The sequence below is a fragment of the Sparassis crispa genome (genome assembly GCF_003851025.1).
Source record: "Sparassis crispa DNA, contig_000003F, whole genome shotgun sequence".
Classification (NCBI taxonomy): domain Eukaryota; kingdom Fungi; phylum Basidiomycota; class Agaricomycetes; order Polyporales; family Sparassidaceae; genus Sparassis; species Sparassis crispa.
In genome coordinates this window covers 1,834,110-1,860,826 of record NW_020939750.1, presented here as the reverse complement: position 1 = coordinate 1,860,826, position 26,717 = coordinate 1,834,110, and the positions used below count along the sequence as shown (strand labels likewise).

Here is a 26,717-nt window from a genome sequence, read left to right as displayed (position 1 = left end):
AATACGATGACGCCACAGGTGTTCTATACACGACAGTATCTCCTGACGCGATGCACAGCCCCGCGTAGACTGTGATCTACAGCGTGGGTGACATGTCTTGCTATCTAGGTTATAATTCAATGGTCTCTTTGTGCTTGAACTTACGATTTGCCCGCTCGGTGGCTCGGAAACAAAACTGGTTTCCGTAGAGCTCGAACTCGACATGAGGCATATCGAGGACCGTTTGGGCACGTTCTGATCGGGGTGCTGCAGGATCTCCGGACGCACTTGTTATCGCGGAACCATGGTCCGACGTAGATGACGAAGGCAGGTCAGATCCACTGATGGAGTAAAGGGGAACCGCAAAAGCGAAGATAGTGTTCTGCTTCGGAATCACTGCGCTGACATCAGTGGGAGCCGAAGAGCGTGGACGATATGAGATAGTGATCACGCACATTTGAGCTGATCGTTCTTCGTGACAACTTTGAAGGTGTTTTCTGTCTCATGAACGACGATGCCCGAGAGACCTACGAGACATGGATTCTTACTTTGCCGGACTGGGCGCGAAGGGGGTGCTCAATTGGTGGGATGCGCGACCAGTGGGAACACGTACCGGTCACAAGGGAGCCATGAAAGTCTGCTTTCACTAATTTTGCATGCATTGCTGCGGCATTCGGAACCGCTTCAGCGACAGCCCGGGCGATAGGGATGGACGGAGCAGGTGGAAGAGCAAGAAGTTCCGACATGTAGCCCAGCCATAGAGAATGCAGCGGTAGAAATAGAGAGAACCTGACACGTAGATTGTGGGTACACATGTACGAGCCGAAGATGGTGGATTATCTCACTTGGTCTCTTCCCGCTTCAGTCGCCACAGGCCATGTCGCGGGGCGTCGCGTCTACCAATGATTCCCGAGTCTCTTCTGGCCTTCTCCGCAAGGCGTTTTGCCTTCCTCTCCTCTCTTGCTTTTTTCTCTTTGCTTTCGCGGACAGGATTTTCTAGGAGAATCTGACGGCCTTGAACTCGGCTTGCATATAGCTGAGCTGCATCTGCTGATCTCGAAATATTGCCTTTGACGTAAGTGGGAGTGAAGGGCGCCGAACTCGCGAGTTTGACTGAATAATTCTGTTCGTGGAGATCAATCGGGAGAGAGATAAGCGTCGAGAAAGATGGCCTCACTATAAGTGGCGGCGGGCCTGTATAGATGTCCATAGTGCTCTGTGATAGGGAGAACATAATACTGCAGAAGCGTTCGCAGGATGGAAAAAGTCGAGAGTGTTCGCCTACGTGGGGGTGAGTATTCACGTGAGATTAGATGTGGCTGAGCGGAACAACTGAGGGAGAATTGCACGGTTCGAATCGAATGTATACGGTCGATCGAGTGGAACAATGCCAATTTTTCTAAAACGTTCCTTCTCACATGCCTAAAATGAGAGTTCAAGCTCCTCCCAGCTCCGCTCCATATTCGGTCTATCGCCTTTTTATGCCTTCTCACATAGAAAGGAAATAGACGACGGGATCATCGGCCCCCCTTTTGTCCTTGGTACCGCCAGTGATTCTACAAAACTTGTGATTTATCACGGCATTATTTTGACACGTTGGCCTGCATCTGGTATGCTTGTCCCGCGTAATGCGCACAACGACCATCGTATCCCTGTCATGCAAGAAGACGTATGTTGGGCATCGATAAGTCGTCGGAATTCACGAACGTGGACAACCGTAGAGTCAATACTTCATCCGCTGACCGGATCTGTCTTTGATAACCCTTCATCGCGATCTGTACTGCAGCGGTGAGCGTCACCGTTCTTTGTCTGTTTAATTTTACTCTCCAGTTCCCTTCTGTAGATTTCTCCTGGAGCGGCCAAGCAGCGTTGCTCATCTGCATTAACTTAAGTTTGATGCGAAAGCTATACTTCATCAGGGCTCTCTCTGTGTTCCGCACGGTGTATTTGTCGATGATTGGGCGAAGATCGCATGCGCCTGGGACGATGACAACGCACGCCGCAAAAGGTTCCGCCTCCGTCTTGCCGCCCGTTATCTCTGTCGTCATCTGACTGGTCCCGGAGGCATTAGCAAGTTTCGCAATCCCTTCAGTCCATCTATTGCTGGTCGAGGCATACCATTTTCAGCACTGCAGGTGATTGAAACCCGTGGCCAACTGTACTCCTCGCGCGCTGGCCACTATCAACGAGCAGTACGCAATAGACGCAGGCGATAAGGCCGTTCAAATAAGCCCTAGACGATCTTGCGTCTGTTCATCAGGTTTCGAAGTCCCCACGTCCTCACTTACTTCTCCTGACGATCGTCTGCGTCACTCCATACTGACGGACAGGGAACGTGGAGAGCTCTATCTTCTGAGCTGTTCGACTGTCGTTGCGCTTTTCGATGGATTTCCCCCCCAACAACACGCGGCATGCATCCCGTTTTTCCGAGCACATTTGACATACGATCGTCCTGGGTCCTGGCTGCCTTCCACAATTTTTTCAGTCTCTTCTAGGTTGTCTATCGCTCGTTATCGCCCCGTTATCATTGCCTTGGCTGGATGACTGACGCACGGGCGGTCCAGGATACCGGTCTCAGGCGCTCGGGCAAGATTGAAGTCTCCGTTGATTGGTGTCTATGCCTTTGCATGCAGATATTATTGTCGTCACCTGGCTTCACGGCGGACAATATGTTAGGCGAAGGATCTTCTCTAGGCCACGAACAGCCCACAATGTCTCACTGATGATGATGGTGCAACGTTGTTCTTGATGGTCCCTCGAGGATCTCAGTTTTCCCGTCACTGAACGTCATAGCCCATTGAATTCTAGAAAACCAACTCAAACCACAGTACATTCATTTGCTATCAGAATAGTTGTACTCCGATTACACAGCGACGAAAGAGATTAGCGAGTACAACTACACTGTTCTAATGACTGGGCGACAAGTACAAGGATTTCGATTCGAGCAGTCGATGGGAATTAATGCGCGGCACCGGTTTGAATGCACACGGGGCAGAAATTGTCGATGACGGGTGCTAATGAGAAGCGGTATGATCATCGTGGCACGGTAAGGTTTCCCAAGAAAAGCTCACTGTATTGCTGCGGGAACTGGCGGCTAGATAACACTTATTAGACAAGAGTCACGGGAAGGGACATGTCGACATACTACTGCCAGCACGACTCGGTGCACTGCGGGGGAACACAGTCATTCGGGTGCGTCGAGCTGAATTTACAGTAGCGATCGGCGCATTGAATCTAAGCGCCATAAGCGAATGAATTAGATCAGGGAAACGGAGAGTCCCAACCTCTTCATCAGGCTGATGACCTCAGAGTCAATTTAGAGTGGACGGCCAACAAGGTAGGAACGCACCAAATCAATGTAATGCCCACAGCGCCTGTAGTGGTTTCGAACTCTGATGAGATAATGAGGGGTCATTGCGAGGACACGCAGGAGGTAGAAGGCTCACCGACGCCAGTGGCACATAGCGGGAAGCGCAAGTTGAGGGGATGAGAGGAGGTGTGGGACGGAACGAACACTGAGATGAGTGGATGAACAGCCCACAATTTATATGATTCCAACGCCTGGCACAGGAGATCCGACAAATATGACCAGGGTCTCCGAAGAATGGCCTCCGTGACGCAGGCAGATAACATCAATGAATCGGGCCTGTTGGTATAAACAACTACTCAGCATATCAAGATGTCGGAGTGAGACGCAGGGCATGAGGACGGGTCCGGAAACCGTACGCAACCTAAGACACGAGCAACGCTGATCGGAAGTCGTGACCTTTGTCCAGGACCTGCTGTCCCGTTGCGGAACGCTCGGCTTCCAGATGCTAAAGCTTAAACGTTAACTCGCAGGGGTATTCGGGTCGAAATTTGTATATTCACGATAGGGGCCGTTGAGAAAGGGCCGGCAGGGATACGAGCTGAACACATCTTCCGGAATCCGGGCCTGGTAGGCCAGGAAAAACATTCTCAGAATAAAGCACATACCGATAGATGCATGCTAACATATCAGTCCTGCCCGAAATTGGTGCCATAATATTCCCAGCAAGTTCGAGCCAGATGTCCTTCAACTGTCAACCTTTTTCGATGAGCGACGAGCAGACTGGGCGAGAGGCCGCGAAGTGCCGTCACTGATCGAGATACCTGAAAACTGAAGCTCGTCCCGCGAACCCATTAGGAAACTTACTACACCTTGGAATGTCTGCCATGTCCAACGAGGACATAGAGCTTACGACGGCAGGGCTCAGATGTGCTGGATATGTACACAAGGCAACGGCATCGAAGGGTCAGTTGATGATATCGATGTCATTTCCGAAGCGTAGAGACACACACTACCATATGTGTACACGGGCCAGTGACACACGTTGCGCTGCACGCACTATGTCCCGAACTCTGGCTGCAAATGTGCCGATACAGTAATTGTTTAAGCTGCTTATCAGTGTCGGGCCATTGATCGCAAGGTGGACCATAAAAATCTGCTCGTTGTCGAGGTCGCAGCAGCATGATCATACACGTGGCCGGAGAAACCTAGTCTGATTCCCTTGATTAAATTTTCCGAAGGTTATCGCGAACTCTATCGTAACTCAAGATCTCGACGTACGAAATATCGGGTACGCACGGGGTATTCGTGGATTCACCCGGCGAACATACCGACCAGATACTGACTGACTCCTTCTGGCGTCAGTATTCCTACGTCAGAGAAGACCAGAGAAATTAAGTCCGGCCTGAATGGGAGCGTCAATCAATACGGCTACCAAGCCCGCAGTTAAATATTTTCGCACCTGGTGTAATCCACGTCAGGATTACGCGAGAGTTGTTCCGTCGTCATCGTTCTATCTGACTCCCTCGGTGAGCTTGCGGATATAAGTCCTCCATTAGAGCTCGATGGCACTGAAGAAGGTGGTGCTTGCGAACCAGCCGGTCGTTGTGGGAGGGAAGGGAAGGACAGGATGTTAAGATTGTGTGTTGGTAGGTCATATTGTGATAGCGGAAAGAGACGGTGAAATTTGTAACTGGCAGGGCGCAATGAAAAAGTGCACGAGCGTTAGGCACCAGAATACGACTGACCTCTCAGCAAGAGCGTAGAATGGTTTATGAGTTGCTTTAGCAATGATGGCTATCTGATTGCTTCCGACGGCATTAATCAACCCCCCACTTTCTACTACGGCTTCTGATCCCACAAGGACAAAGTCTACTCGATCGATGACGTACGCCACCGCTGAATCGAGGACTACTGTGCAGGGTATACCAGCAGCCGTCAGAGTTTCATATGTGTTTAAGCTGCAATATGTCTACGTAAGTATGTTGGCATAAAGGGGACCAACGCGGCATACCCTAGACCTCTAGGCCGTGCCTCTGTAACGTAGACCGAAATTCTTTTTGTTTTGTGCGCATGGAGCAATGCCTTCATAACAACACGTGAATGCGAATGAGTCAGTATCTGATTGGACGATATGAGTAAATTTATGTTTCATGAATGTCAAATCACGCACGACTGAGTCGTCTTTGATGAAGCCAAGCGTGAGCTCTGCGATCCTGTCTCGAAAAGAGATCGCCTCTGCGGCATACTTTCTTCCTTGCCTCACAAGTTCCAACTTGAGCTCGGCGAAGCTCTATCAATCCATGCGCCTCAAATGAGTGGGACATCTCCAGATGGATTCATACGAATACGCTCACATCGGATTCATGGGGAAATAGTGTGACAAATGCAGTGAACAATTCACAGCCTGCGTTCAGACTGATAGGATTAGACGTGCGTTCCTTGAGTACCCCCGCGCCATCGTTGAGTGCCTGGACGAGTTCGAACATAGTGCCGGCTTGAAAACTGCGTTTATCAACACTCTCTGGTGGTCACGACTGCGCTGGTACGCACCGTTAGATTGCACGATCGACTCTGACAGGGCAAGTATGGCCGCCAGAGGAGGTGATATCTTCCAAAGCGACAGATCTGTGAACGACGGCCACAGGTAGAGTATCGCCAAAGCTGCGTACTTCGCTGTTCTCGAGAAAATGTTCGAAAGTTGCACAGATGTCGAAGATCTCATTTTTGTTGATCAGTGCCATGCTGCAATGAAAGTACAGCAGTTTCCAGAGGGATGGATTCCTCGTGAAGTCGAGGGGCGAGTCAGACAGCTGTATGTATGTTGAAGTTGGTGACTGCCAGGAAGGTGAATCATTTCTCAGTCTGGCAGGCACCCCGATCCTGGTCACGTGCCGGTCTTCTCATCGTGCTCGCGGAGGCGCCGGATCTGCTCGAGATTTGCTCGAACTCGTCTTGTGTTGTGCGTCTGATGGTACATAAAGTATCCGATGGGTTTGGCACGGAGGATAGTGTATCTGAAGGGGCTTTTATCATCCGAGAGTTGTGGGACAACAGACTCAAATACCAACTTGTAATGAGACTTATGATCAACACGCAAACACCGCGACGGTCACTAAGTCGAAAACGATAGACGTATTTCGACGAAACTCTCTTCATCATTTTCTGTTCGGAGTGCATCCAATGGACCGTTCTGGATGGAAATTCTCGTTGCCGATTGGCCTATCCCCGTTGAATTTCATGCATGACCACACGAATTTGCTGTTCCGTGATGATTCGTAAGCAACGTACCTGAAGTCAGTTTCGTCGAAATGCGTGCCACTTAGCTGGAAGAATCGCCAGCTGCATGCCGAGAGCGCGGTCGATTGTTCGGATTCGATTGGCGCCGAATGCGATCTTGTGTCACATCACGTCCAGCCGCGCCCTGCCAGGGCCCCAGTGCGGTTTTAGTTCTTATCTTTCAAGAGGCGTGCGATACCGAAACTGAAGATATCAACTGCAGTTTCTGACGGACTCCTGATACCGGGGGGGAGGGGGGTGACGTGACCATCTGCAGCCTCGGCAAGTCCCTGTAAGGCATGAGCTTTGTTCCTTTGTCACAAGGTTGGTGGCGCGGCTTGCTCGCCGAGCCATTGTAAAGTCACGTGGAGTGCGCACGTCTCCGCTCAGAGACTGCACAATCTCTGTTTATGTTGCTCCTTTGCAAGCTACAAAGGACCTTCTCAACATGTTGTTTGACACAGTTTATGGGGGGTCCTAAGCAAATTTTAAGAGAATTGGTGAGGTATTGCGTGCACTATGCAGAAACTGCGACGGAACCTGTAGAAACCTCCGAATAGGGAGGAAGGACCCCGGAACCCTAAGGGGGGGGGCTATGTTGATGTCGCGGATTCCGATTCCGCACGCCTCTTGTTATCTTTGAATATAATTTGTAGTCCATTTCATATGCGCACTTACGTCGCATTAGAGACATTTGTTGACCACATTAGAAACCTTTCGAGCCTATAAAGGAATTGGCGCCCTAGTCTCGAACCTCGTGTGAGAGGCCTCTGAGAGGTCCCCCGTGGGAATCATTGAGTTTGAATATTGACATCGACCCAACGGCATAGCATGGTCATGTGACCGTGGCATGATGAGTAGCGGGACGACGTGTCTGTCCTGCTCAAGTGAGGACAGTTGAGTGGATACGTTGACTGAAGATGCGACCATGGAGACCGCCGACATGATATGGGTTCCCTGAGATTGCATCGCAGATATCAACGAGTGCTGCTGCTTGAGTACCTCATTAAAGGTGTGTACGGTCTCAACCCCCTGCTGTCGCAAGACATCGATCTGTGCCTGTAGGTTACGCTGATCGGAGGCGGCGGCTGGAGAAGAGCGGGAGAGGTAGGCAGGGTTAAGGGGAACGCCCGCGCTGTTGAGTAGATACAGAAGAATAGGTTGTGACAGGGTGATGAAGCGTGGTATGGAGAAGTCCGAGAGGAATTCGAAAGGGTCGGACAGGAGACAAGACGTGGTGCCCCAGTCTTTGAGGACGACAGTGTATACTTCGCCATCCATTGCCATTTGGCTGAATGCAATGGCGTCGCCACCATAGCGGCACCGAATGTACGCATTGATCCGTCCCTCGATGCCCTGGAACTCTCCGCATCCTGCTACGGCTACCTGAAGGCCATATATGGGAGTGATAGAGCGAGACTGAGTGGCCGGGTATGTGCGCCGGTCAAAGATTGGAGGCTGATCGAGAAGCTGGGCGACATGTACGGGGTTGAGGATGTCGAAGGTGATGCGAAAGGAGCCTGCAGAGGGCTTGCTGAGAATGCATGTCTGGTAGGCTATGTCACAGTCGTTCAGCCATTTCTCGAGCCTCGGCTGCATTCCTCGAGCATGCTGCTCATTATTCATAATGAACATGACTCGCCGAGTTCGGTCTGGCCCACTCCCAGTTCTCCAAGCGGCATGCAGACTGCTGCGGCCATCAAGAATCTTACGGACATGTTCAAGGATGTCTGGTCGCAGATCAGAGCTGAGGGCTGGCTGAAGGGCGATGAAGACATAATCGACGGCATTGTGAGGGTCACCGGGGTGAATCTGCAATGGAGGGAGAGCCTGTGTCGGGTTGGCGAGGTTGTAGTCAGACAGTAGTTGCGAAAAGTGTGCATGGGCGGACTGGACAGAGGTACGGTTCAGCCCAGAGATCATAAGTTCGACACCAGTCACTACAGCATCAGAGGAGTCAGTTTGAAGAGATGGGGAGCTAGTGCGAGAATAGGGGATGTCAGGACGTGAAGGCGGGGGAAGTGGGAATGGCACCATAGGGGTACTGTCAATAGCAAGAATTCAGTAGTAGATAAGTTTACAATAGTTATAGTTGCAGTTAGATCAAGACGTTATCAGGTTAGTGCTAATGTTGGTGGTGGTGGTGGTGGTGGTGCTCCTGTTCCTACCTCCTCCCCGCCAGAGTCCCATATCAATGCCCACCTGTGCCCCGAGTCTGACGCTGATGATACATCCCGTTACCACGTGAGGCAGCGTGTGCACCAACCCACACCGGCCCCTGAATTAAGCGCTATGCAAATCGAACCGGTACGTCATTCCCACCTTCTCTCAGAAAAGCCTACCAGTATCCCTGATCATCCTCCATCGTTCCATAGTGAACGGCCAATGGAGAATGCTGATGGCGGGTATAGGCGAAGTACGGAGAAGAGTGGCGGACAACCATTTACTGTAGTCAATGATGCTTCTGCCCGTTCTTATTTCACTACCTCCGCTTCCTCAACTGCCCCCTCTCTGGTTTCATTGTCCTCCATTTCCTCCTTCTTTCTTAGCCCCCTCCCTAATCACCTTGTACTACTACTTTTTACTCTCCTTCTTCTTCTTCCCGTGGTTTTCGCATCTAACACCTTTAACACGTATGCGCTCAATGCTAATGGCTTGGCCAATGTCTCAAAAATGACTGCAATCACCAGCACCATTTCCGCACGTCAACCTCATGCTTGGGTAATCAACGAGACAAAATCCTCCCTGCCTCATGCTTCACGAGTCCGCGTTCAAGGTTACTCCACCTTTGAGGAACCTGGTGTCCCTATTTCCGGCACTCGCACCGGCAAATGGGGTGTTATAGTTGGTGTTCGAGACTCGATTCACGCACAGCGACTTCCGACTCCACCACAGCTTCGCGGACGTGCAGTTATCCTCGACCTAATCATACCTACAACCACCGGACGAGGCTTCCCTTACCGTCTCATTGGCCTTTATGCTCCTTGGGATCCGGGAAATGACGAACTCTCAGTATCTTCATTCTGGTCCACAATTACTGACCTCTGCCGTGACGCTAAATACTCGTGGTGTATTCTAGGAGACTGCAATGCTTCTATCTCCTCCACAGAGACTCTTGCCACCTCCCCACCCAACGCTTCCCCCCGCCTGCACTATACTGCTTTCCTCCTCAATATGCAGGCCATCGATCTCTGGTCCTACCGCGGTGATGCTGACGCCCATTCCATGTTTACATTCAAGAACCACCTCAGCCAGTCAATCATCAACCGCGCTGCCCACTCACCCTCCGGGTTTGTCACTGGCACAATAACTGCTAACGACAATTTTATCCCTGCTACAGATCACTGCGCTATTTCTGCCTCGCTCCTTCTCGCTCCTCCAGCCACCCACACCGGCTCGGCAGTATTACACGACTCAGTCCCACCCAATGACTACCCTCCTCAATTCTACTACCCCTGATGACATGAAAAGTTTCAGTTCGCGATCTTCGCTGACAAGGTCGATGCACTTGTGCAGGAATCGTCACTCCACAACTTCGGAGTGCACGATGAAGACTCCTTCAACCTTTGCTACCATGAGCTAACCCGTATTCTCCACTCTGCAGCTGCCGAAGCCTTCGAGCAGCCCCAAACTCCTTCTCGCCCACCGCACAAGCCCTCCAGCCCCTCTATTCGGCTAATTCTCACCGAAATACGTCGCATTAACTGACTCATTTACACTGAGTGCAATGCTACTGTGCCTCTACTCGCCCTTCATGCACCATGGGTCGCTTCCTATACTTATGCCTTCTTCTCCCTCTCTAGCACACACTCATCCTGCCCTTCCTTCCTATCCTTCCTTACTGACACTCGACGCACATTCAACAAACTACGGTACCACGAAGAACACAAGGAGCTTCAGCGCCGAGCTTCCCAGACTGCAAAGACACAAATGAACAGTGTCCTCCTTGGAGGGTCATGTAAACGTCTATACCAACATTTGAACGATGCTACAGGCCCACCTCTTGCTACTGCTCCTGAAGACGACCCCGATGTGTTCATCACAGCTGCCGATGATGTCAAGTCTCATATGCGCTCCTACTTTGACGCACTCTTCACGCGTCAGCCCCGACCCCCCGCACTGAAACCCTGGCTTACCACCCCGTCTGTCATGGCAATCTGCCAACGCACCGCCCATGACCCTTTCAACTGGCCGCAACTAATGTCCCTGTCTGATTTACGCCTCCTCTTGCGACGTGGCAAACCCTGACCGGCCCCCGGACCCGACGGCTGGGAGAAATGGTGGATTAAAGCTCTCCATGACCCTTCACTACAACTCATCCGTGACCTCCTTAACTTCAAAATCTCTCACTCCCATTTTCCACCAGATGTCAAGCCCTGTACACTGTCAACTCTGTACAAACACAGGCCACGCACCCTGCTCTCCAACTACCGAGGCGTCTGCTGTAACAATTTCTTGCTCAACACTCCCTTTGCATGGCTGAACTTCCATCTCACCCCCTACCTTGCTAAGCACCATGTTCTTCCCGATGGACAGATCGCAACACAGCCAGGTAGTCAAGGATGAGACCTCACCTCCTTCCTCGCACAACTTGAATGCTGGTCCAATCGCACTCATACACCACTACATATCCTTCGCCGTGACCAACAGAAGGGCTTTGACCATCTTGAGCCTCAGGGATTTTACGACGCTGTTACCGCCTACGGACTGCCATGGTCTCTAATACAATTCGACATCTCCGCCCAATCAGATGTTCCTTATCACATCAAGACTGCCTATGGCCTCACCGAACTGCTCGTCATCACTGGTGTCACAAAGCAAGGCGGACCCATCTCTTCTCTGAAGTCCACTCTAACGACAAGCCTTGGAAATCACTGGCTGTCTGACTCCTTTACCCATCACAGTGATGGCCTCATCATCTCCTTGCTACAGCATCGAGCGTGCAAACCACACCTTCCACCTGATCGATTGACTCTACCACTCACCATGGTGAAGGTGACTGATGACTCAGCCATTATCACTACTACACACAACTCACTTCAGCGCTCCTGCCTCATGATGGAGCGCTTCCAGGTAATGTACGGCTGGTTCACGAACTGGCTGAAGTCTCTCATCTTCCTTCTGAACGTTCTTAACACACCTCACTCCTTACCTATGCCCTCCATATCCCCTGATGACCCCGTTTCGGACACCGTTATTTGGCATGATGTCCGTGTGGTCACCACGCATATTGAGTTTTTGCGAGTTCACATTAATGACCCAAATCACCAGTATGAAAAACTGCGCGACATTATCCTCTCCTTTGATCTTCCCAATCTCTCTCTCTGCTTGCCACTAACTGTCCTACGGCGAATTTTCACTCAGTGCCTTATCTCTCGCATACTTCCACACCTTGCATTCCAGCCCATCACCCATCAACAGGCTGTCAAACTCGAACACCTTATCACTCTTCGCGTTCACCAATACTTTTCTTTCCCATTTCGGTTCAACTCACAACTTCTCACCCTCCCTCTCCGCCACTATGGCTTTGACTTTCCTTCCCTTTCACGTCTGAACGACAGTGCTGCAGTAACCGGACTACTACGCGATCTCAATCACCACCACACCACCTTTCACAACATGGCCCGTATCACGCTCACTGATTGGACATGTGCACTCAACCACTGCGTACCTCCCCTTGACTCGCTCCCAACACCTCGCCTCTTCACTCATCACACTCACAATCTTCCCTCATCTTGGATTACTGCACACACCGACCTCTGTCGGCTGCAACTTGTTCTTCGACACACTGACCAATCCTTCTTCTTTTCTGGCGATGTGTCCCTCCGACATCTTCTACGATCATTACCTCCTTTACTCTCCACCACTCCATCTCCTGCAATGATTACTAACCTTGAACGTGCAGGTCTCTCACACTTACACCACACTGCATCGTGGTCTCCACGGCCACCTGCCTCATCCCCTCCCACATCCTGGACTCTCACTCCTCTCGAAAACGTCCCCCACCTCCTTCGCTTCACCGCCGCAGCCTCCGATTGGCCCACTGTGCAACAGTGGCTGCAGTCCATCACCCTTCAATACCTCGTTGATAGGCACTCCTCCAATGGACCAATTGAAGATGGAACGGGGAGCTCTGGTGTCAAACAGGATGACACTCGTGCTGTTGATGGGAGATCTAGTGGCCCACAGGCCACTCGTGACTGGACTCTTGCCCTGCCTCGCGACATGCGACGCACCATTGCTGAGCTTGCTGTACAAGCCCTTGCAACCTCCTCTCAAATTCCGCTGTTCCCGTCTTCCTCCCCTCTTTTTGCATCTGACGGTTCCATGACCCCAGCAACACCTACCCTCCATCAATATCGCTCTGTCACGTTCGCCGCCACCACACCCTCATCAACCATTGTATGTTCCCTATCATCGTTCCGTAATAGTGCCTCCATCCTCCACGCCGAAGTTTATGGTCTCATTGCTGCCGCCCTCCAAGCCCCTACCGATCTCTCACATACTCCTCCGTCTCCGCCTCTCTACACCGACCACCTCAACTCCACCCGTCTTATCAATGGCTCCCTATCGGCATCCTCCCCTCCCCTCCCACATCAGTGGTCATCGCTTCCTGCGCGCTCTCTCTACCGCTGGCTTCGTGATATCCTTGCCTCCTCTCCTCAATCATTACTCACTCTTACGTACACCCCTGCTCATATAACCTCTAATTCCCCCGCTGCATCTGCAAATGCATTCGTCGACCATCTCGCTTCTCATTCTCATACTCTTGCCTTACCCACCCCTCCTGTACCTACCTTTACCATGGATGACTACACTCTTTTTTCCTCCTCCGATGGCTATATCGAATCTGACCCCTCCACCTATATCACCCAATCCCTCATCACAACTGTTGTGGATGACAGTGTGTTCGCGCCCTCTCATACACTCTCCCTGCCCCTGTACAGTCACTGTGCGCCCCCGGACCATCCGTACACTCGTGCATCCTCTGCGTACTCTGCACTTGTGCAGTTGTATGCCCGTTCTGCTCAACTCGACATGGCATACCTACGCTTCGCACGGTTCGGTGACACGCTGCCATGGTGCTGCTTTGGATGCTCCGCACTGGAAACACCTCACCACATCTTCGTGCAATGCCCCATATTTGAGCCGCTATGCTGCCTCGCCTTTCGTGATGTGTTCTCGGAGATGTCCAAGCTCCTCGCCGGAGCTCAGATCACCACCCAACTCTCCGACCCCATCCTCCGCATTGCGAGATCATTATTCGTTGATGACGTCGCGTGGCCTCAATACACGTCGTACTACTTCCTCGGTGTTGTACCTCATATCCATGATGACGGTGACCCTCCACCCACTCACAACTTCCATCGCCTCTCCGTCCGAATCATGCAGATGTGGCACACTACAGGCATCCACCTCGCGGGCAGAATATGGGGAGACTACAAATGTCGTGTACGTCCGACACACCAGCCTACATATACTTCTCCCACCCTCACACTACCCCCTCACCTTTACCATCTCCTACCATCTCTATAATTCCTTATTCTTTTCCTTTTACTATCTCGTACCACTTTACGCAATTACTTTAATGCTCTAGCTTACACACCGTGGCTGACGAGGTGCTTATTACGTACCTGAGCTACCTGTTAGCGTAGTCAGTCAATCATACACATTTCCACGTTTCCTGGCAAGTAGACACCTCTTGACCTGTAACTTGTCCCTCCTGGCTATGACTGATGACCCACCAGACTCGCGGGAATGGCTGGCTACTCTCGTTCAAGAAAAATGCGGCCTGTCGCATGTATGGCCCTGGCAGTTAGACCATACACTCACCATGCCTGCTCCTCTTCCGCAAGAATGCAGCTATTGCTTGATACACTTCTTGATGTGTATTGTGGCCAGGTGTAAAGAGCTCAACAAAAACGTATATACGGGAGATAAGGGGTAGAATGTGCTAATAATGCGCCACGAGAACTAGCAGCATATGGAGCTGCGGTGCGAGGAGAGGACTGAATACTTCTCGCAGCTGGTCCTCGGTGTCCTGTTCATTCGCAGTCAGTCTGCAGACACTCAAAAATTGTATAGCCGCATCATGTGTATCTTACCGGTTCGCTTTGTATATCTGTCGACAACTCGTTGTTGCACGTGTCGTTTGTAATGTTTTCGCCGTGTTCGAGTGGTTGGCTCACCGTCGGGGCTTCAGGATGCTCCTCAGTGGTTTCGGTGTCTGTTACTGGACTTTGTCGAACAGACGAGGGTTGCATAATCACGGATATATGAATAAAAGTATGTATATGAATGTCGTGGGCACGCTCAGATACGCGACGCGTCTCGCTTGCCCTGAAAGTTCTGTGCGTGTTTTTGCCGTCGGCATGTTCAAACTCCGCAGTTCCCACGGGGGACCTCTCAGAAGCCCGTCATACGAGGATCCAGCCTCTATATAGAGGAACGACTCTTTCTTCCTATATACTAGAGGCTGGTTAACGAGCCTACCCCGGGCCCTGTGAACCTTGAGATTGTCATTGGTAGCATGCATGCGGGATTCGGAATATCCCCTCCCATCTGCAGGCGATGACCCGTCACGCATTACAATCGTCTTACAAGATTTTACTGAGTGTTGTTACAAATAGGGCCAACTCCGGCGCAGACCAGGGGTGACGTGACATAAGCGCGCCCATCGAATCCGAACAATCTAGTCTACACTCCTGCATGCCTGTCATAAACGTTCAGTGGGAGAAAGAGCTTATGTATTATGACACTGCTCAAGCTGTTGAGAACGAGAATACCTCGGAATGAGGCTGAAGCTGCAGAGGTCAAGTAACATTGCCAAGAACACGACCGATCAGAGTGAAACGTATAGTGACAGTCGTACAGTGACCGCAGCAACTGCAAGACCAGGTAACACAGTGTACATGCGCAAGATTTTCCACGTAGAGGAACTTCTGCATCTTTCAAGTTGACGAAATCACGAAGCGGCGGGCAGTCGTGCTCCGCCGGAAGATGTGTACAAACACCGACACGATCTTGTGTTGAACATGATTTTTGAGAGCTCTTCCAGACCTTTGTGGAACGGTGGCCCATGGTCAACCGAGTCCGGCCCTATTAGCCCCAGAATGCAGAGATGACGGATGGGCCGTCGCGTTGGCCTCAAAAATGCACGACCATCTCAAAATACGGCGAGAATTGGGTGTCGTCAGTGTACATCGGCCGTTGCCCGGTTGCTGTAACCATTACCAGAGAGATGGACTGAAAGGAGCATGTAGTCAAGCTCTCGTATCTGTAGCTCGCTTTAATGCTTGCCCGTATGAGAAGAGCACCATTCGTCCAGAGCTCGAAGTAGAACCGTTCTGGGATAGAACTCGTACTACAATGCTATGGGCCCGCCGATATTCGCGGTGCTAACGACCGCTTCTCCGTTGCAACAATATTATTGCCGTGTCTGCGGCACCTCAGCCAACGTCGCCGAAGGAGAACAACAATATTGAGAACGCCTACCAGCTGTTTCATGCTAAGTATTGTGACCGGCCTTAAGAAGGCTGAATGTACAGCTTGACTGAGACACCTGTCAGTTTGTATATAACTCATGGGCATTAGGCGGCGCCCGGTCCAAGTGCACGGCGGACGACGATTATGGCAGGCAGATAACCATTTTCGGTTTGAGTTGTCATGGGCCTGGTGCCAATCGGTTGCCAAGTCAGGTCGCGAGGGATACGTAACGGCGTGGGTATGTCGGAAAGAACATACCGAGCTAGGAAACAAAGGCGTATGTCAGCGCCAGAAAAGTCGCTGGAAAAGGCGGAATGGAGTCGGAAAACAGCGTGGCTACCAATCGCCGAGTCGTGGCCAGAATTGCCGGTGGGCGGTCGCCCGAGATTGCGACCGACGTCGGTGAGAAATGGAGATGTTTTGGTCCGAAAGTTGTCCAGAAAAAGAAAGGCGGGTGAGAATATTCGGTTCAGGGCCGGGCGAAGCGGAAGGGGCTGGAACTTTAGGCGGGATTGGATCTCTGTTTGTGACCAATCTGGACACAGTTATGCGCAAAAACCGGACACTTTGCTCATCGAAACACGTTTCGTGTCTATGCCGCGTCGGAACGCTGTGCCTACTCTATGGGGCCGCCGCCCGTTGCGATCGCAGCGTCCCCGTTTAGGTTACGTTGGCGCAATCCCTGTCCTTCAAAAAAAGACGCGATTTATGTCCTCTTCGTCCTCTCCCCCACCTTGAATCTTCCGCGACATACCTCGACGAGCCTTTGATCCCATCTCTTCACCTCCGGAACGTGTTCAGGTGACGCTAATAACTGATCCACACTGCTACGTGCTGGAACACGCCCTGCGACTGTCCGAGTCGATCCGTAGCCTTGCGGTATGTTCTGCGTAACATATATATGTCATGGACGTGGCAGTAAAACTCCAATTCACTCGTGCAGTCCTACGTTGTCTACGGCAAAGCGTCCATACCGCCATATCTCCCCTTCCCATTTTCATAATGCCGACCCCACCACCACAACTGGTCTTTAGCAACGACATCGCGCACATGGATGAATGGGCAAGACGGACAGGCATCCCCCTTACGAGCGCCGAAGCCCTGGGAACGAACTACGCCCGAGCCCGGAGATGGCTCCTCTCTATCCGCGCTCAGCTCGTACAGAACTTCGGGTGGTGTGATATCACCCCTCTCGACCCACGCCTGCTCTTCGACATCGAGTGCCCGTCTCCATACCGCTCTTCCAGGGGTCTCCCTCGTAGCCCCAATATGCGTCTACAGATTCCCGCCAACGCCTCGTCGTTTTTCTCGCGTGAGAGGCGCGTACAGTGGGAGATGGTCTTCCACAGCGCTCTCTTTCCTGGCCTGCGACATACCGTTCCTGCTGTCGCGGACCTGTTGCATCTACTACAGTGCCTGTTGACAGGCATGCTCGTCCTTGTCAAGGAGGAACAAGTGCCAGGAGGGGGGTTGGAGCGGACGATACGGGCTTTACCACCTGTCGAGTGGGTTCACTCGCACGAGTCAATGCTCACAGAAAGTCTTGGTCCTACGCATTACAGGCAATTGTTCAGGGCCGCTGGTGACAATCGAATTGCCTTCAACCTCGAGCGCTGTTAATCGTTTCTTCCGCATGGACGAGACACTAAAATATTGTGGCGGGTTCTGCCTGCCAGGCGCGCGGAATCGATGGGGCATTTCGTATGATGCCATGCTTTGTCAGTGCACCACACTTCCTTATTTTATTCCATCCCATCAACACGCATCTTACTCGTTTTTAATGCTTGCTATCTGTGTAATCATTTCTTGCTCGTCGTCGCAGACCCTGCTCGTCGTTGTCCACCGTTCATCCTCGCTTTCCAGGTACTATTCTATTACCATTCTATAGTATCTTATAGACTATCATCCTACGTACTCAGGCCTCAGTTTTTGCATTGTATACACATAGTCTTCTGCATCGAGTCGCATACCTACATTCCATACTTACATTCACGTATGTATTCCATACTTCACCGCATCGCTGATGTTCTATGCTCTTTTTTACTTATACCGTCGAGTAACCTTATGTCGCACTTCTGTGTGGTAGTACTGTATCGCTCAAGGCTTGAGAATGCCATGATTTCATGTCTCTTGTCGTGCGCGCAGTGGTCGCAATGGATTTTCGAGCGAGTATCGGCCGACAGTGGATAACTATAATGAATATGGAGTGCATGCAAAAGCGCTGCGAAGCTGCGTGCAGATCCTCGGCGGTTTCCACGGTCGCCCATAACCCAACCCATGATCCATAGGAACAAGACTCACGGCTAGCTAAACTTGTGGTGAAACGCTTACCACTCTCCAGCAGCAGTTGGGAGGGCTGTGAACATGAGGTGGCGTACAGTACACGCCTACGCGAAACGCATGTAAAAGGCGAGCAAGGACCGTCCGATCCTACATCCGAAAAGGGGGTGCCGAAGGCGTGAAATCAGGAGCGCGATTCGGGTCCGAGAGTGTCAAGACGTGCATATCTTCAAGCTTCAGCTGGTACGTATGCGCATCTGGTCGAGACGGGGACTGCGACTGCATTCCGATGTTCGATGTCTAGCAGGGGACTTGTCAAGGTGACGAGTCGGCCGCGGTCACGGTGAAGATCGATCAGGTGGTCACGCACGTCACTAAATTTGTGACCGACCGCGTTGGATCAAGCGGAAGTTCGCTCGGAGTTAGACATTCCAACTTGACGACACTCACGTTTACTGACGGGCCATGGACGACGGCGCCCCACCACCTGAGGAGGATTTTAACTCTATCCCAATTTCCGACCGTCTCGTCCACAAGAACTGGAAGGCCCGTGTCAGTGCTTATGAGTCTTTGGTGAAGATATTCCACACAACTGCCTCCGACTCCGATCCTGCCTTCAAACCCTACATCAATAACCCGGATCTACTAAAGAAGATCGTCACGGACAGCAACGCAGTTGCGCAGGAGAAAGGAGTAGAGTGCCTCGTGGCGTTCGTCAAGTTTGCAGGAGAGAATGCTGCGCGTACGAGAGAGGCCGTCGTCCCGGTGTTAGTGGACAAGTCCTTCGGCTCAACACGCGCCGGCACGAAAGCACAAGCTATAGAGCTTGTATTACAATATGTTGAAGTTGAAAACGGTGGAGCAGGGGTTGTGGTACGTCCTACAGTTCTCCAACGTATCGAATGGGATTATAACTGTTTGTGCAGGAAAATATCCTGCCCGGTCTGGGAGCCAAGCAACCGAAGATCGTAGCAGGATGTGTGACTGCGCTAAGGGAGATCGTGCGGTACGCCTTATTACTCAGTTCGTCCCAGGTGATCATCTTTGACACCTATCCAGAGTATTCGGGACTTCAGCAGCTCCTCCGGCGCCAGTTCTGAAGGCATTGCCGAAAATATTTGCACATTCTGACAAGACAGTTCGTTCAGAAGGGACGCATCTCGCGCATACACTATACCAATACATTGGTCCCGGTATAGAGTCGTGGCTGGCCGACTTGAAGCCGGTACAAGTGAAGGAGCTGAAGGAAGCATTTGAGGTGATGGAGAAGGACGGCAAGGGGAAGGGTAGTCTGAAGCCAGAGAGGATGACAAGGGCGGCAGCGAGAGAAGCAGAGGCGGGAGGAGGTGACGAGGAAGAAGCTGCCGCAGAAGAAGGTTGGTGCGTCCAGTGAGATCTTCGTTCTGGCCGCTTAACATCCTGTAATAGAGTCTGCGCCTCCGGATCCGCGCATGTTCGCTGAAGAGGTCGACATCGTCCCTAAGCTATCAGCAACGCTGCGGCCGTCGCTGGGATCTTCAAAGTGGAAGGAGCGCAAGGAGGCGCTTGATGATTTGTTAACTCTTCTTAATGCCACTCCGAGGATCAAGGACTCCTCCGAGCTGGGAGAGGTTGCGAAGGCTCTCGCAACTTGTGTGCACAAAGATGCGAACGTAAACTGTGTCATGACAGCCGCGAACTGTATAGAGGCCCTGGCGAAGGGTATGATGGGCGGGTTTGGCAGGCACAGGGAGAGCATCGTGTCTCCGTTGTTAGAGAGGATGAAGGAGCGGAAAGTTACTGTGACAGATGCTATTGGATCTGCACTGGATGCCGTATTCACAACAGTAAGACGAAGTGCCCCCGTTGTATCTCGAGCCGATCCTCTGATGACGATTTGTTTCAGACAACCCTGCCTGATATCATTCCAGACATTATTTCTGCTGTCAACTCGAAGAATCCTCAGGTCAAAGAAGGTACACTGAGGTTCCTGGGGAGGTGCCTTGCGATTTCTACCATTCCCGTTCCTCCTCCACAGGTGAAGCCCTTGTCCGATACGCTCGCTTCCCTTTTGGAGGACTCTTTCGAAGGTGCTCGCAATGAGGCAGCGATTTGTCTGGGCACCCTGATGAAGATGGTCGGGGAGAGACCTTTGAATGCTCTAATGGAGAATCTTGCCGACGTACGGAAAGTTAAAGTGAAGGAGGCATACGAGAAGGCTACGGTCAAGGCAAAGGCTGGTGCAAGTGGGCCACCAAAAGCTGCCCCTGCAGCCAAGGAGCCACCAAAGAAGGCGCCTACCAAAAAGCCGGCGGCTTCGTCAACCGCCCCTTCCACCCCGCTTGATGATGAAGTTCTCACTCCAACTGAGGACAAACCCTCGAAGAAGCCCCCGGCAAGAATGCTGGTTCGTTCCCACACTCTCGAATCGTCTATATGCTAATTTTTTTGCATGCGGCTTGTAATTGTAGGCCAAAAAGTCCGCCGCGGCCGGTGTATCACCGGGAGGCGCAGTTGCGTCACCACCTCCCGCCGGACCAGCAAAGAAACTGCCCCTTGCCGCAGCAGCAGCAGCATCAAAACCCTCCAAGGGCGTTCTTGCGCCAGCTCCCGGAACTCTCGACACGTTCAAGTTCAAGCATACTCTAGAAGACGCGGAAGCACTTGCTGCAGAACTCGTTCCACCCAATTATGTCGCTGATCTTGGAGACTCAAACTGGAAGACTAGATTAGCTGGGTTGGAGGAGATGACTACTTGGGTGCAAGATTCTGCAGGTAGCTTAGACGCAGAAGTCGTCGTCCGGTTCTTGGCTAAGAAGGGGTGGAGTGAGAAGAATTTCCAGGTTTGTTTGGACTCCAGTTATATCACGGATGCATCCATTGACGCACTGCATAATTTAGGTGTCTGCCAAATTGTATGGCATTCTGAACATATTAGCGGAACAATGTCCATCATTCGGAAGGTCCTGCGTCGCCCTTTGCGTACCCCATCTAACGGAGAAGCTGGGTGATTCAAAATTGAAGAAACCAGCCGGCGAGACCCTTTTGATCTTTGCAGAGAAGACATCTCTGCAGTTCGTGTTGGGCCATGGTGTGTGATTTGAAGTCAAGGTCTGAATAAGGTCTCTCACGATTTCCCGTAGCATACGAACCGCTGTCGAAACAGAAAGCACCTAAGATGCTGGCGGATGCAGTAACGTGGATCGAGCAAGCTCTCGTTGATTTTGGGTTGGCGGGGCTGTCACTTCGCGCCCTGATTGAATTCCTCAAGACGACGCTGAAGAATTCCAACGCTGCTGTACGAACAAGTGCAACCAAGACGCTTGTCGCAGTGAAGCTGTTCGCTGGCTCCTGTGGGTTATTTTGCAGACGTTCCTCGTTCACGGAAACTAACATTCTAAATCAGCTATCAAGGACCTACTCGAGGATCTCAATCCACAGCTTTTGGCCACTATATTGAGCGAATTTGATAAAGTGGAAGGTACTCCAACCCCGGAACCCACGCGCATTTCTGCAGATCTTGCCAGCATGGTAGCAGCTCCTGGAGCCAGTCTGGGCAAGGGCGGTGCCGCACAAGCTGATCCTTTGGATGACCTCTTTCCTCGTGTGGAAATTGATAGCTTACTCAAAGGAACCGCTATTCTCACCGATGCCAAGAGCGATGCCTGGAAGACGAAGAAGGAGGCACTTGAAGCGCTACAGGTGATCTTGGACCAGGGCTCGAACAAACGCCTGAAGCCTAATATGGGTGAGTGTGCTACATGCATGCACATGTTTCCGGTTACTGAGATGGCTCGTGCAGGAGAGATCGGTCAAGTGCTCAAAGCCCGGGTCACAGATACAAATAAGACCGTCCAGTCCCTTGCGCTCGACATTGTCTCACGAGTTGCAACCGGTATGGGCAAGCCATTCGAAAAACACACTAAATTTTTCGTTCTGCCTGTTGCCACCGTGCTCTCTGATCAGAAGGCACCCATTCGTGCTGCCGCGATCCAAACTCTCACATCTATTGCCACTGCATGTGAAGGGGTTGAAGCTATGGTGCCCGGGATCGCGACTGCGTTGGAATCGACGAACCCAGTGCAACGAGCATCTCTCCTGGGATGGATCGTTGACTGGTTCAAGGCGCATGAACTCCCTTCTGGGCTGGATCTGAGTAACTGGGCTGGTCCAGTGATCGCTTGTTTGGACGATCGCAACGGCGATGTCAGGAAAGGCGCGCAAGCCCTTCTGCCCGCCCTTGTAGCATACGCGGGATATGACTATATTCTTCAGCAGGCAAATTCGCTGAAGCCGGCGTCGAGGTCAACCGTCGTTCCTTTGTTACAGGCAGCCCGCGCCGCTGCACCAGCTAGAAGTGCACCAGCTCCTGTAGCTACCAAGCCATCAGCACTCGCAGCACCAACGAAGGCGGGACCAACGAAAGCCGCTCCCGTTCAAACACCTCCGGAAAGCCCACCACCTCAGGATGCTCCCGAATCTTCAAAGGTCGCAGTGCCGGGAAAGTCGCTTGGGGTGCGTCGCAAGTTACCTCAAGGCACGACTGCTCGAGCAGATTCCCGTTCGGAAACGCCGGTGGAAGGGGTCACTTCTCGCCTCCCAAGTAAACTCGGCACTGGTTTGAAGCGGCCTGGTGCTCCAGTCGCTTCAACTTCTAAAACAACACCTGCTGAAGTTGCCCCCGCGTTGCCGTTTACCAGTAGCAATCAGGATGCGAAGAGAGCACGTTTGGCGAAGGATGCTCAAAAGTGGGTTAACGAAGCAGGCCCAACTAGAAAGGATCTCGCAGAATTACTACAACATCAGATGGAACCGCACGCATCTAGAGATCTGATCGCCCTTCTGTTCAGCCACGACCACAACGCTGTGAACGATCATGTCTCTGGTCTAAATGCTCTACAAGAGCTCTACACCAGTGCTGTGGCTGGAGATGAAATGCCTGGGCTGTCATCGGAAGACTTTCAAGCTATCTGTCTGGCAAATTCTGATCTTGCTTTGAAGTATGTCTCTATAAAAGCCCATGAACCTCAATCAAACCTAGTTCAGAAATGCTTGGATGTCGTGGAGGCAGTTCTAGCTTTCCTGCAGAGTGTCGAATATCAGCTGTCTGATGCGGAAGCCATGTGTTTTATTCCCACCATCGTTTACAAAGTCAGTATTTCCTCATTTATTTATCACGTTTACTGAATTTCTCGTAGCTGGGGGATGCGCGTGAGCCGGTGCGGGTCCGTGTATCGCAGATCGTTCAGACTTTCCCAAAGGTCTATGCCTATAGTCGAGTATTCCAACTTCTACTCGAGCACGGATTAAAGTCCAAGGTCGCAAAGACTCGCCAAGGAACATTCGACGAACTTGGCAGCCTCTTGAAACGATTTGGTACGGGTGCGTGCGAGCCGAGTAAAGCCTTCCCGGTCATTGCAGCGTCGATATCAGACAAGGATCCACAAGTGCGCAAGTCAGTGCTTACTACTCTTGGGTGAGATGGTACTACAGTTATGTCGATGACATTGAGCTAATCGAGCAATAGCGAAGGATATTCCCTAGTTGGAGAGACGATCTGGTCGCTTGTCGGGCCACTCTCTCCAAAGGACAAGACACAATTGGAGGAACGCCTACGTCGTGTCCCTGGAGCAAGCACCCCAGACAAGGCTGAGATTGCCCCTTCCACCAAACATGCTTCTCGTTTGGCGACCAGCATAGCTAGATCTGGTTCCCCAGCTGCAGGACCGGCTTCTCGAATAGCTGGACAATCTCGAAATGCTAGTCCGGCTGTCCTTCCATCGTCTCGTCTTGCTCGTCCGGCATCACCTGCAAGTACTGTCAGGTCTGCATCTCCCGCGCTTAGTATTGCTCGTCCTGGTTCCCCGGCAAGGTCTTCAAAACTGCCTGGCCCATCACATCTGCCTGGTCCAACATCACCGACTTCGATAGGTCGACCAAAGAGCCTCGTACCGTCTCGATTAGGACCTCCACGATCGCGTTACAATGATGTACAGTCGTCTTACGCGGTGTCGTCTGCATCAAGCCGTGAAATACTGCATCAAGAAGAAGTGATTCCACGTGCTGTGAACGGCAATGGCCACCTAAACAGTCACAGAGAAAATGAGATCACGGACTTTGGACCACCAGCTGCTTCGCCGGACGATATTACGGTCACGATCTCCAGCATCCTCAGCAATGACCCATCACGTAGCGTGGATGCCTTGAAGAAAGTTCAGAAGGTCCTAGAGATGGGCCCTGAAGATGGCCCGTCGTCTCCAGCATATCAGGAACTTGCAGAGCATACTGAAGGTTTGATCGAGACTATCACCCTCCAGATGGCGCATGTATTTGAACGGCCGGAGAATATCACGCAGCCGGAAAATTTTCGGCTTGCGAAGCACCTCATCCAGACGCTCAATGCATTCTGTGACCATGTTTTCCTTGCGGAGTCACTAACGGTGGACATTCTGACATCATTACTCGAGGAGTTGACCCTGCGCCTCCTTCAAACAGACAACAGCCCAGATAGCAGAGTCAAGGATCTGTCACGATTCATTAACATGATCATCTTGCGCCTCTTTGCCACTGGCCGCAGGATGTCTGTCTTCCGGTTAGTTTTCGTTCTTTGAACCTCTTGCGTGCATCTTAGCCGCCGTTCTCGTTGTTTAGGGCACTGTTTGCGCTGTTGCTCCAGATTGTGAAACCATTCCCAACGAATGGCACTCACCCAGAGTCTCAAGAGGCCAAGGTTGCTGAGTTGGTGCTCAAATGTGTCTGGAAATTGGCGAGAAACATTCCTCAGGATCTGGAGAAAGGTGTTCTCGATACTGCGGAGCTGTTTCCTGCTGTGGAGCATTTCTTGCAGTCTGTTCCACCGAATGAATGGCGTGCTCGGGCCACCAACAAGGTTCCATGCGGTGATATGCCTCTGCGAACAATCAAGGTCATCATTCAGCACGTGGTTGGTGGGTTACCTTTCTGCTATGTTACCCTTCTGTTGTTAAAAAATGCTGAGTGCTATGTTTCATAGCTCACTATGGAGATGATGTATACGATCTGCTCTCCGCCTCCTTCGACGACCCGTCCGCCACAATTGTCTATCCGTACGTCTATCGAATTCTAAATTCGACAGCTCGGACGGCAACAGAAATCCCAGTGCGAAGCAATGGTGTGGCTCATGATCAACCTGCACCGTACTCTCCTGGTCGTGCGACATCTCCTCACGGAACATCATCCTCTGTCACTTCGGATCATCAACGTCAATCCTCATCCAGCCATGCGAGAAGTCCGAGCGCTTCTTCTACGAACGGGATCACGACGGAGCCAGACCTTGACGACCAGCTGAACACTATCATCAGCCATATTTCCAGCGAGACCACGGGTGCGATGCACAAGGAAGGAATCACTGAGCTTCACCACTTCCTCAAGGCGTATCCTCACAAAAAGCCCAAGGTCGATAAGATATTGGAATCGACAGGGACTGCCTTCCGCAAATACATTACAAGAGCGTTGGCCAGTCGAGCGGCGGAAGACGAGGAGAGAAACGTGGCTGTTGCGAATACTCTGTCGAGTAAGTCTGGCATGATCGTCGCTCCGCGATCTCACCTGATATTATCCCCACAGAGCTAGAGTCAAATCAGCGTGAGCGAGCGTTGACCCCTCCCAACCATTTTTCATGTAAGGGAGACTTGTATATCGCTGAACCACGTTAATCTCCTCCACTGCAGATCTCGATTCCAACGGCGCAGCTACAGCTAGCTCGCCGGTCAGCAGTCGTGCGGAGACATCGCCTAGATCTCCACCACGTCCGGGACTGTCTGACTTGCCTGACTCCCAACAAGAGAAACTGTCACGACTACATGACCTTTTCCAATATCGATCCAGTACAGCAAGTAACGGATCGTCGCAAGGTCGATCAGTGCCGTCAACGAGGGTTGCTCCTGGCTAGAGCTCGATTAGAACTGTTATCCGTATTGTTCTATAGTGTCACTACTTAGCATATTTTGTATAAGAACAGATAGATACCCATGGAAAGAAACCGGTGCGTAGTGTATCAAAGATTCTGTACTGCACAACTTTCCGGTGCACTAAATTGACCACTCCACCATCAAGACGTATGCCTCAAGTCAGAGTATCTGGCAGCAAGACAGTGTTGGATATCTGTTCCAAGTACTGTGGAAGTTCCAGTAGGACCCCCCGTAACTCGCTTAGAGCTTCAAGCTTCAAGCTTCATCGATCCCGCCGGAGGCTATTTTCGGGGGTTAGGACGGTCATTTTCGGGGGTTTCGCCCCGAAGGTCCCGGCCCGCTGGCCGGTTTCGGAGGAAAATGGGATCGAACATCTGCGGTGAGAAATGGGCCCCCGCCCAAAAATCCTTCCAAGTTGAGGGGTCTCCAGGAAAATTTCTCCCAGGAACTATTTTTCG

At 51.7% G+C, this 26,717-nt stretch overlaps 9 protein-coding genes across 9 annotated transcripts; 5 read left to right on the top strand and 4 right to left on the bottom strand.

Moving 5' to 3' along the window:
• Window positions 1–109: 109 nt before the first annotated feature.
• Window positions 110–1,189, bottom strand: SCP_0407100 (RNase P/MRP, p29 subunit; the record flags this gene model as incomplete). Its single annotated transcript, XM_027757438.1, has 5 exons — window positions 110–375; window positions 435–536; window positions 593–768; window positions 825–1,102; window positions 1,157–1,189. The coding sequence occupies 5 exons, from the start codon at window positions 1,187–1,189 to the stop codon at window positions 110–112; spliced, it is 855 nt and encodes a 284-aa protein (XP_027613239.1).
• A 1,748-nt stretch (window positions 1,190–2,937) lies between these two features.
• SCP_0407090 (hypothetical protein) lies at window positions 2,938–3,442 on the bottom strand (the record flags this gene model as incomplete). The annotated part of the gene is made up of 6 exons (XM_027757437.1): window positions 2,938–2,993; window positions 3,051–3,073; window positions 3,125–3,213; window positions 3,264–3,275; window positions 3,329–3,371; window positions 3,426–3,442. 6 exons carry the CDS (start codon window positions 3,440–3,442, stop codon window positions 2,938–2,940), a joined length of 240 nt encoding a protein of 79 aa, XP_027613238.1.
• A 1,158-nt stretch (window positions 3,443–4,600) lies between these two features.
• On the bottom strand, window positions 4,601–6,030 carry SCP_0407080 (Translation initiation factor eIF-2B subunit alpha; the record flags this gene model as incomplete). Its single annotated transcript, XM_027757436.1, has 8 exons — window positions 4,601–4,691; window positions 4,749–4,979; window positions 5,035–5,247; window positions 5,301–5,407; window positions 5,460–5,579; window positions 5,644–5,783; window positions 5,840–5,897; window positions 5,959–6,030. The coding sequence occupies 8 exons, from the start codon at window positions 6,028–6,030 to the stop codon at window positions 4,601–4,603; spliced, it is 1,032 nt and encodes a 343-aa protein (XP_027613237.1).
• Window positions 6,031–7,288: 1,258 nt separating this feature from the next.
• Window positions 7,289–8,602, bottom strand: SCP_0407070 (hypothetical protein; the record flags this gene model as incomplete). The annotated part of the gene is made up of 1 exon (XM_027757435.1): window positions 7,289–8,602. The coding sequence occupies one exon, from the start codon at window positions 8,600–8,602 to the stop codon at window positions 7,289–7,291; it is 1,314 nt and encodes a 437-aa protein (XP_027613236.1).
• Window positions 8,603–8,857: 255 nt separating this feature from the next.
• SCP_0407060 (hypothetical protein) lies at window positions 8,858–10,024 on the top strand (the record flags this gene model as incomplete). Its single annotated transcript, XM_027757434.1, has 1 exon — window positions 8,858–10,024. One exon carries the CDS (start codon window positions 8,858–8,860, stop codon window positions 10,022–10,024), a length of 1,167 nt encoding a protein of 388 aa, XP_027613235.1.
• Window positions 10,025–10,495: 471 nt separating this feature from the next.
• SCP_0407050 (hypothetical protein) lies at window positions 10,496–10,813 on the top strand (the record flags this gene model as incomplete). Its single annotated transcript, XM_027757433.1, has 1 exon — window positions 10,496–10,813. One exon carries the CDS (start codon window positions 10,496–10,498, stop codon window positions 10,811–10,813), a length of 318 nt encoding a protein of 105 aa, XP_027613234.1.
• A 738-nt stretch (window positions 10,814–11,551) lies between these two features.
• Window positions 11,552–14,101, top strand: SCP_0407040 (hypothetical protein; the record flags this gene model as incomplete). Its single annotated transcript, XM_027757432.1, has 1 exon — window positions 11,552–14,101. The coding sequence occupies one exon, from the start codon at window positions 11,552–11,554 to the stop codon at window positions 14,099–14,101; it is 2,550 nt and encodes an 849-aa protein (XP_027613233.1).
• Window positions 14,102–17,053: 2,952 nt separating this feature from the next.
• On the top strand, window positions 17,054–17,671 carry SCP_0407030 (hypothetical protein; the record flags this gene model as incomplete). Its single annotated transcript, XM_027757431.1, has 1 exon — window positions 17,054–17,671. One exon carries the CDS (start codon window positions 17,054–17,056, stop codon window positions 17,669–17,671), a length of 618 nt encoding a protein of 205 aa, XP_027613232.1.
• Window positions 17,672–18,796: 1,125 nt separating this feature from the next.
• On the top strand, window positions 18,797–26,240 carry SCP_0407020 (hypothetical protein; the record flags this gene model as incomplete). The annotated part of the gene is made up of 16 exons (XM_027757430.1): window positions 18,797–19,204; window positions 19,258–19,337; window positions 19,391–19,707; window positions 19,760–20,157; window positions 20,217–20,717; window positions 20,782–21,153; window positions 21,212–21,401; window positions 21,454–21,663; window positions 21,717–22,058; window positions 22,113–23,461; window positions 23,509–23,786; window positions 23,838–24,902; window positions 24,962–25,257; window positions 25,323–25,862; window positions 25,916–25,969; window positions 26,020–26,240. 16 exons carry the CDS (start codon window positions 18,797–18,799, stop codon window positions 26,238–26,240), a joined length of 6,621 nt encoding a protein of 2,206 aa, XP_027613231.1.
• Between the last annotated feature and the right edge of the window lie 477 nt (window positions 26,241–26,717).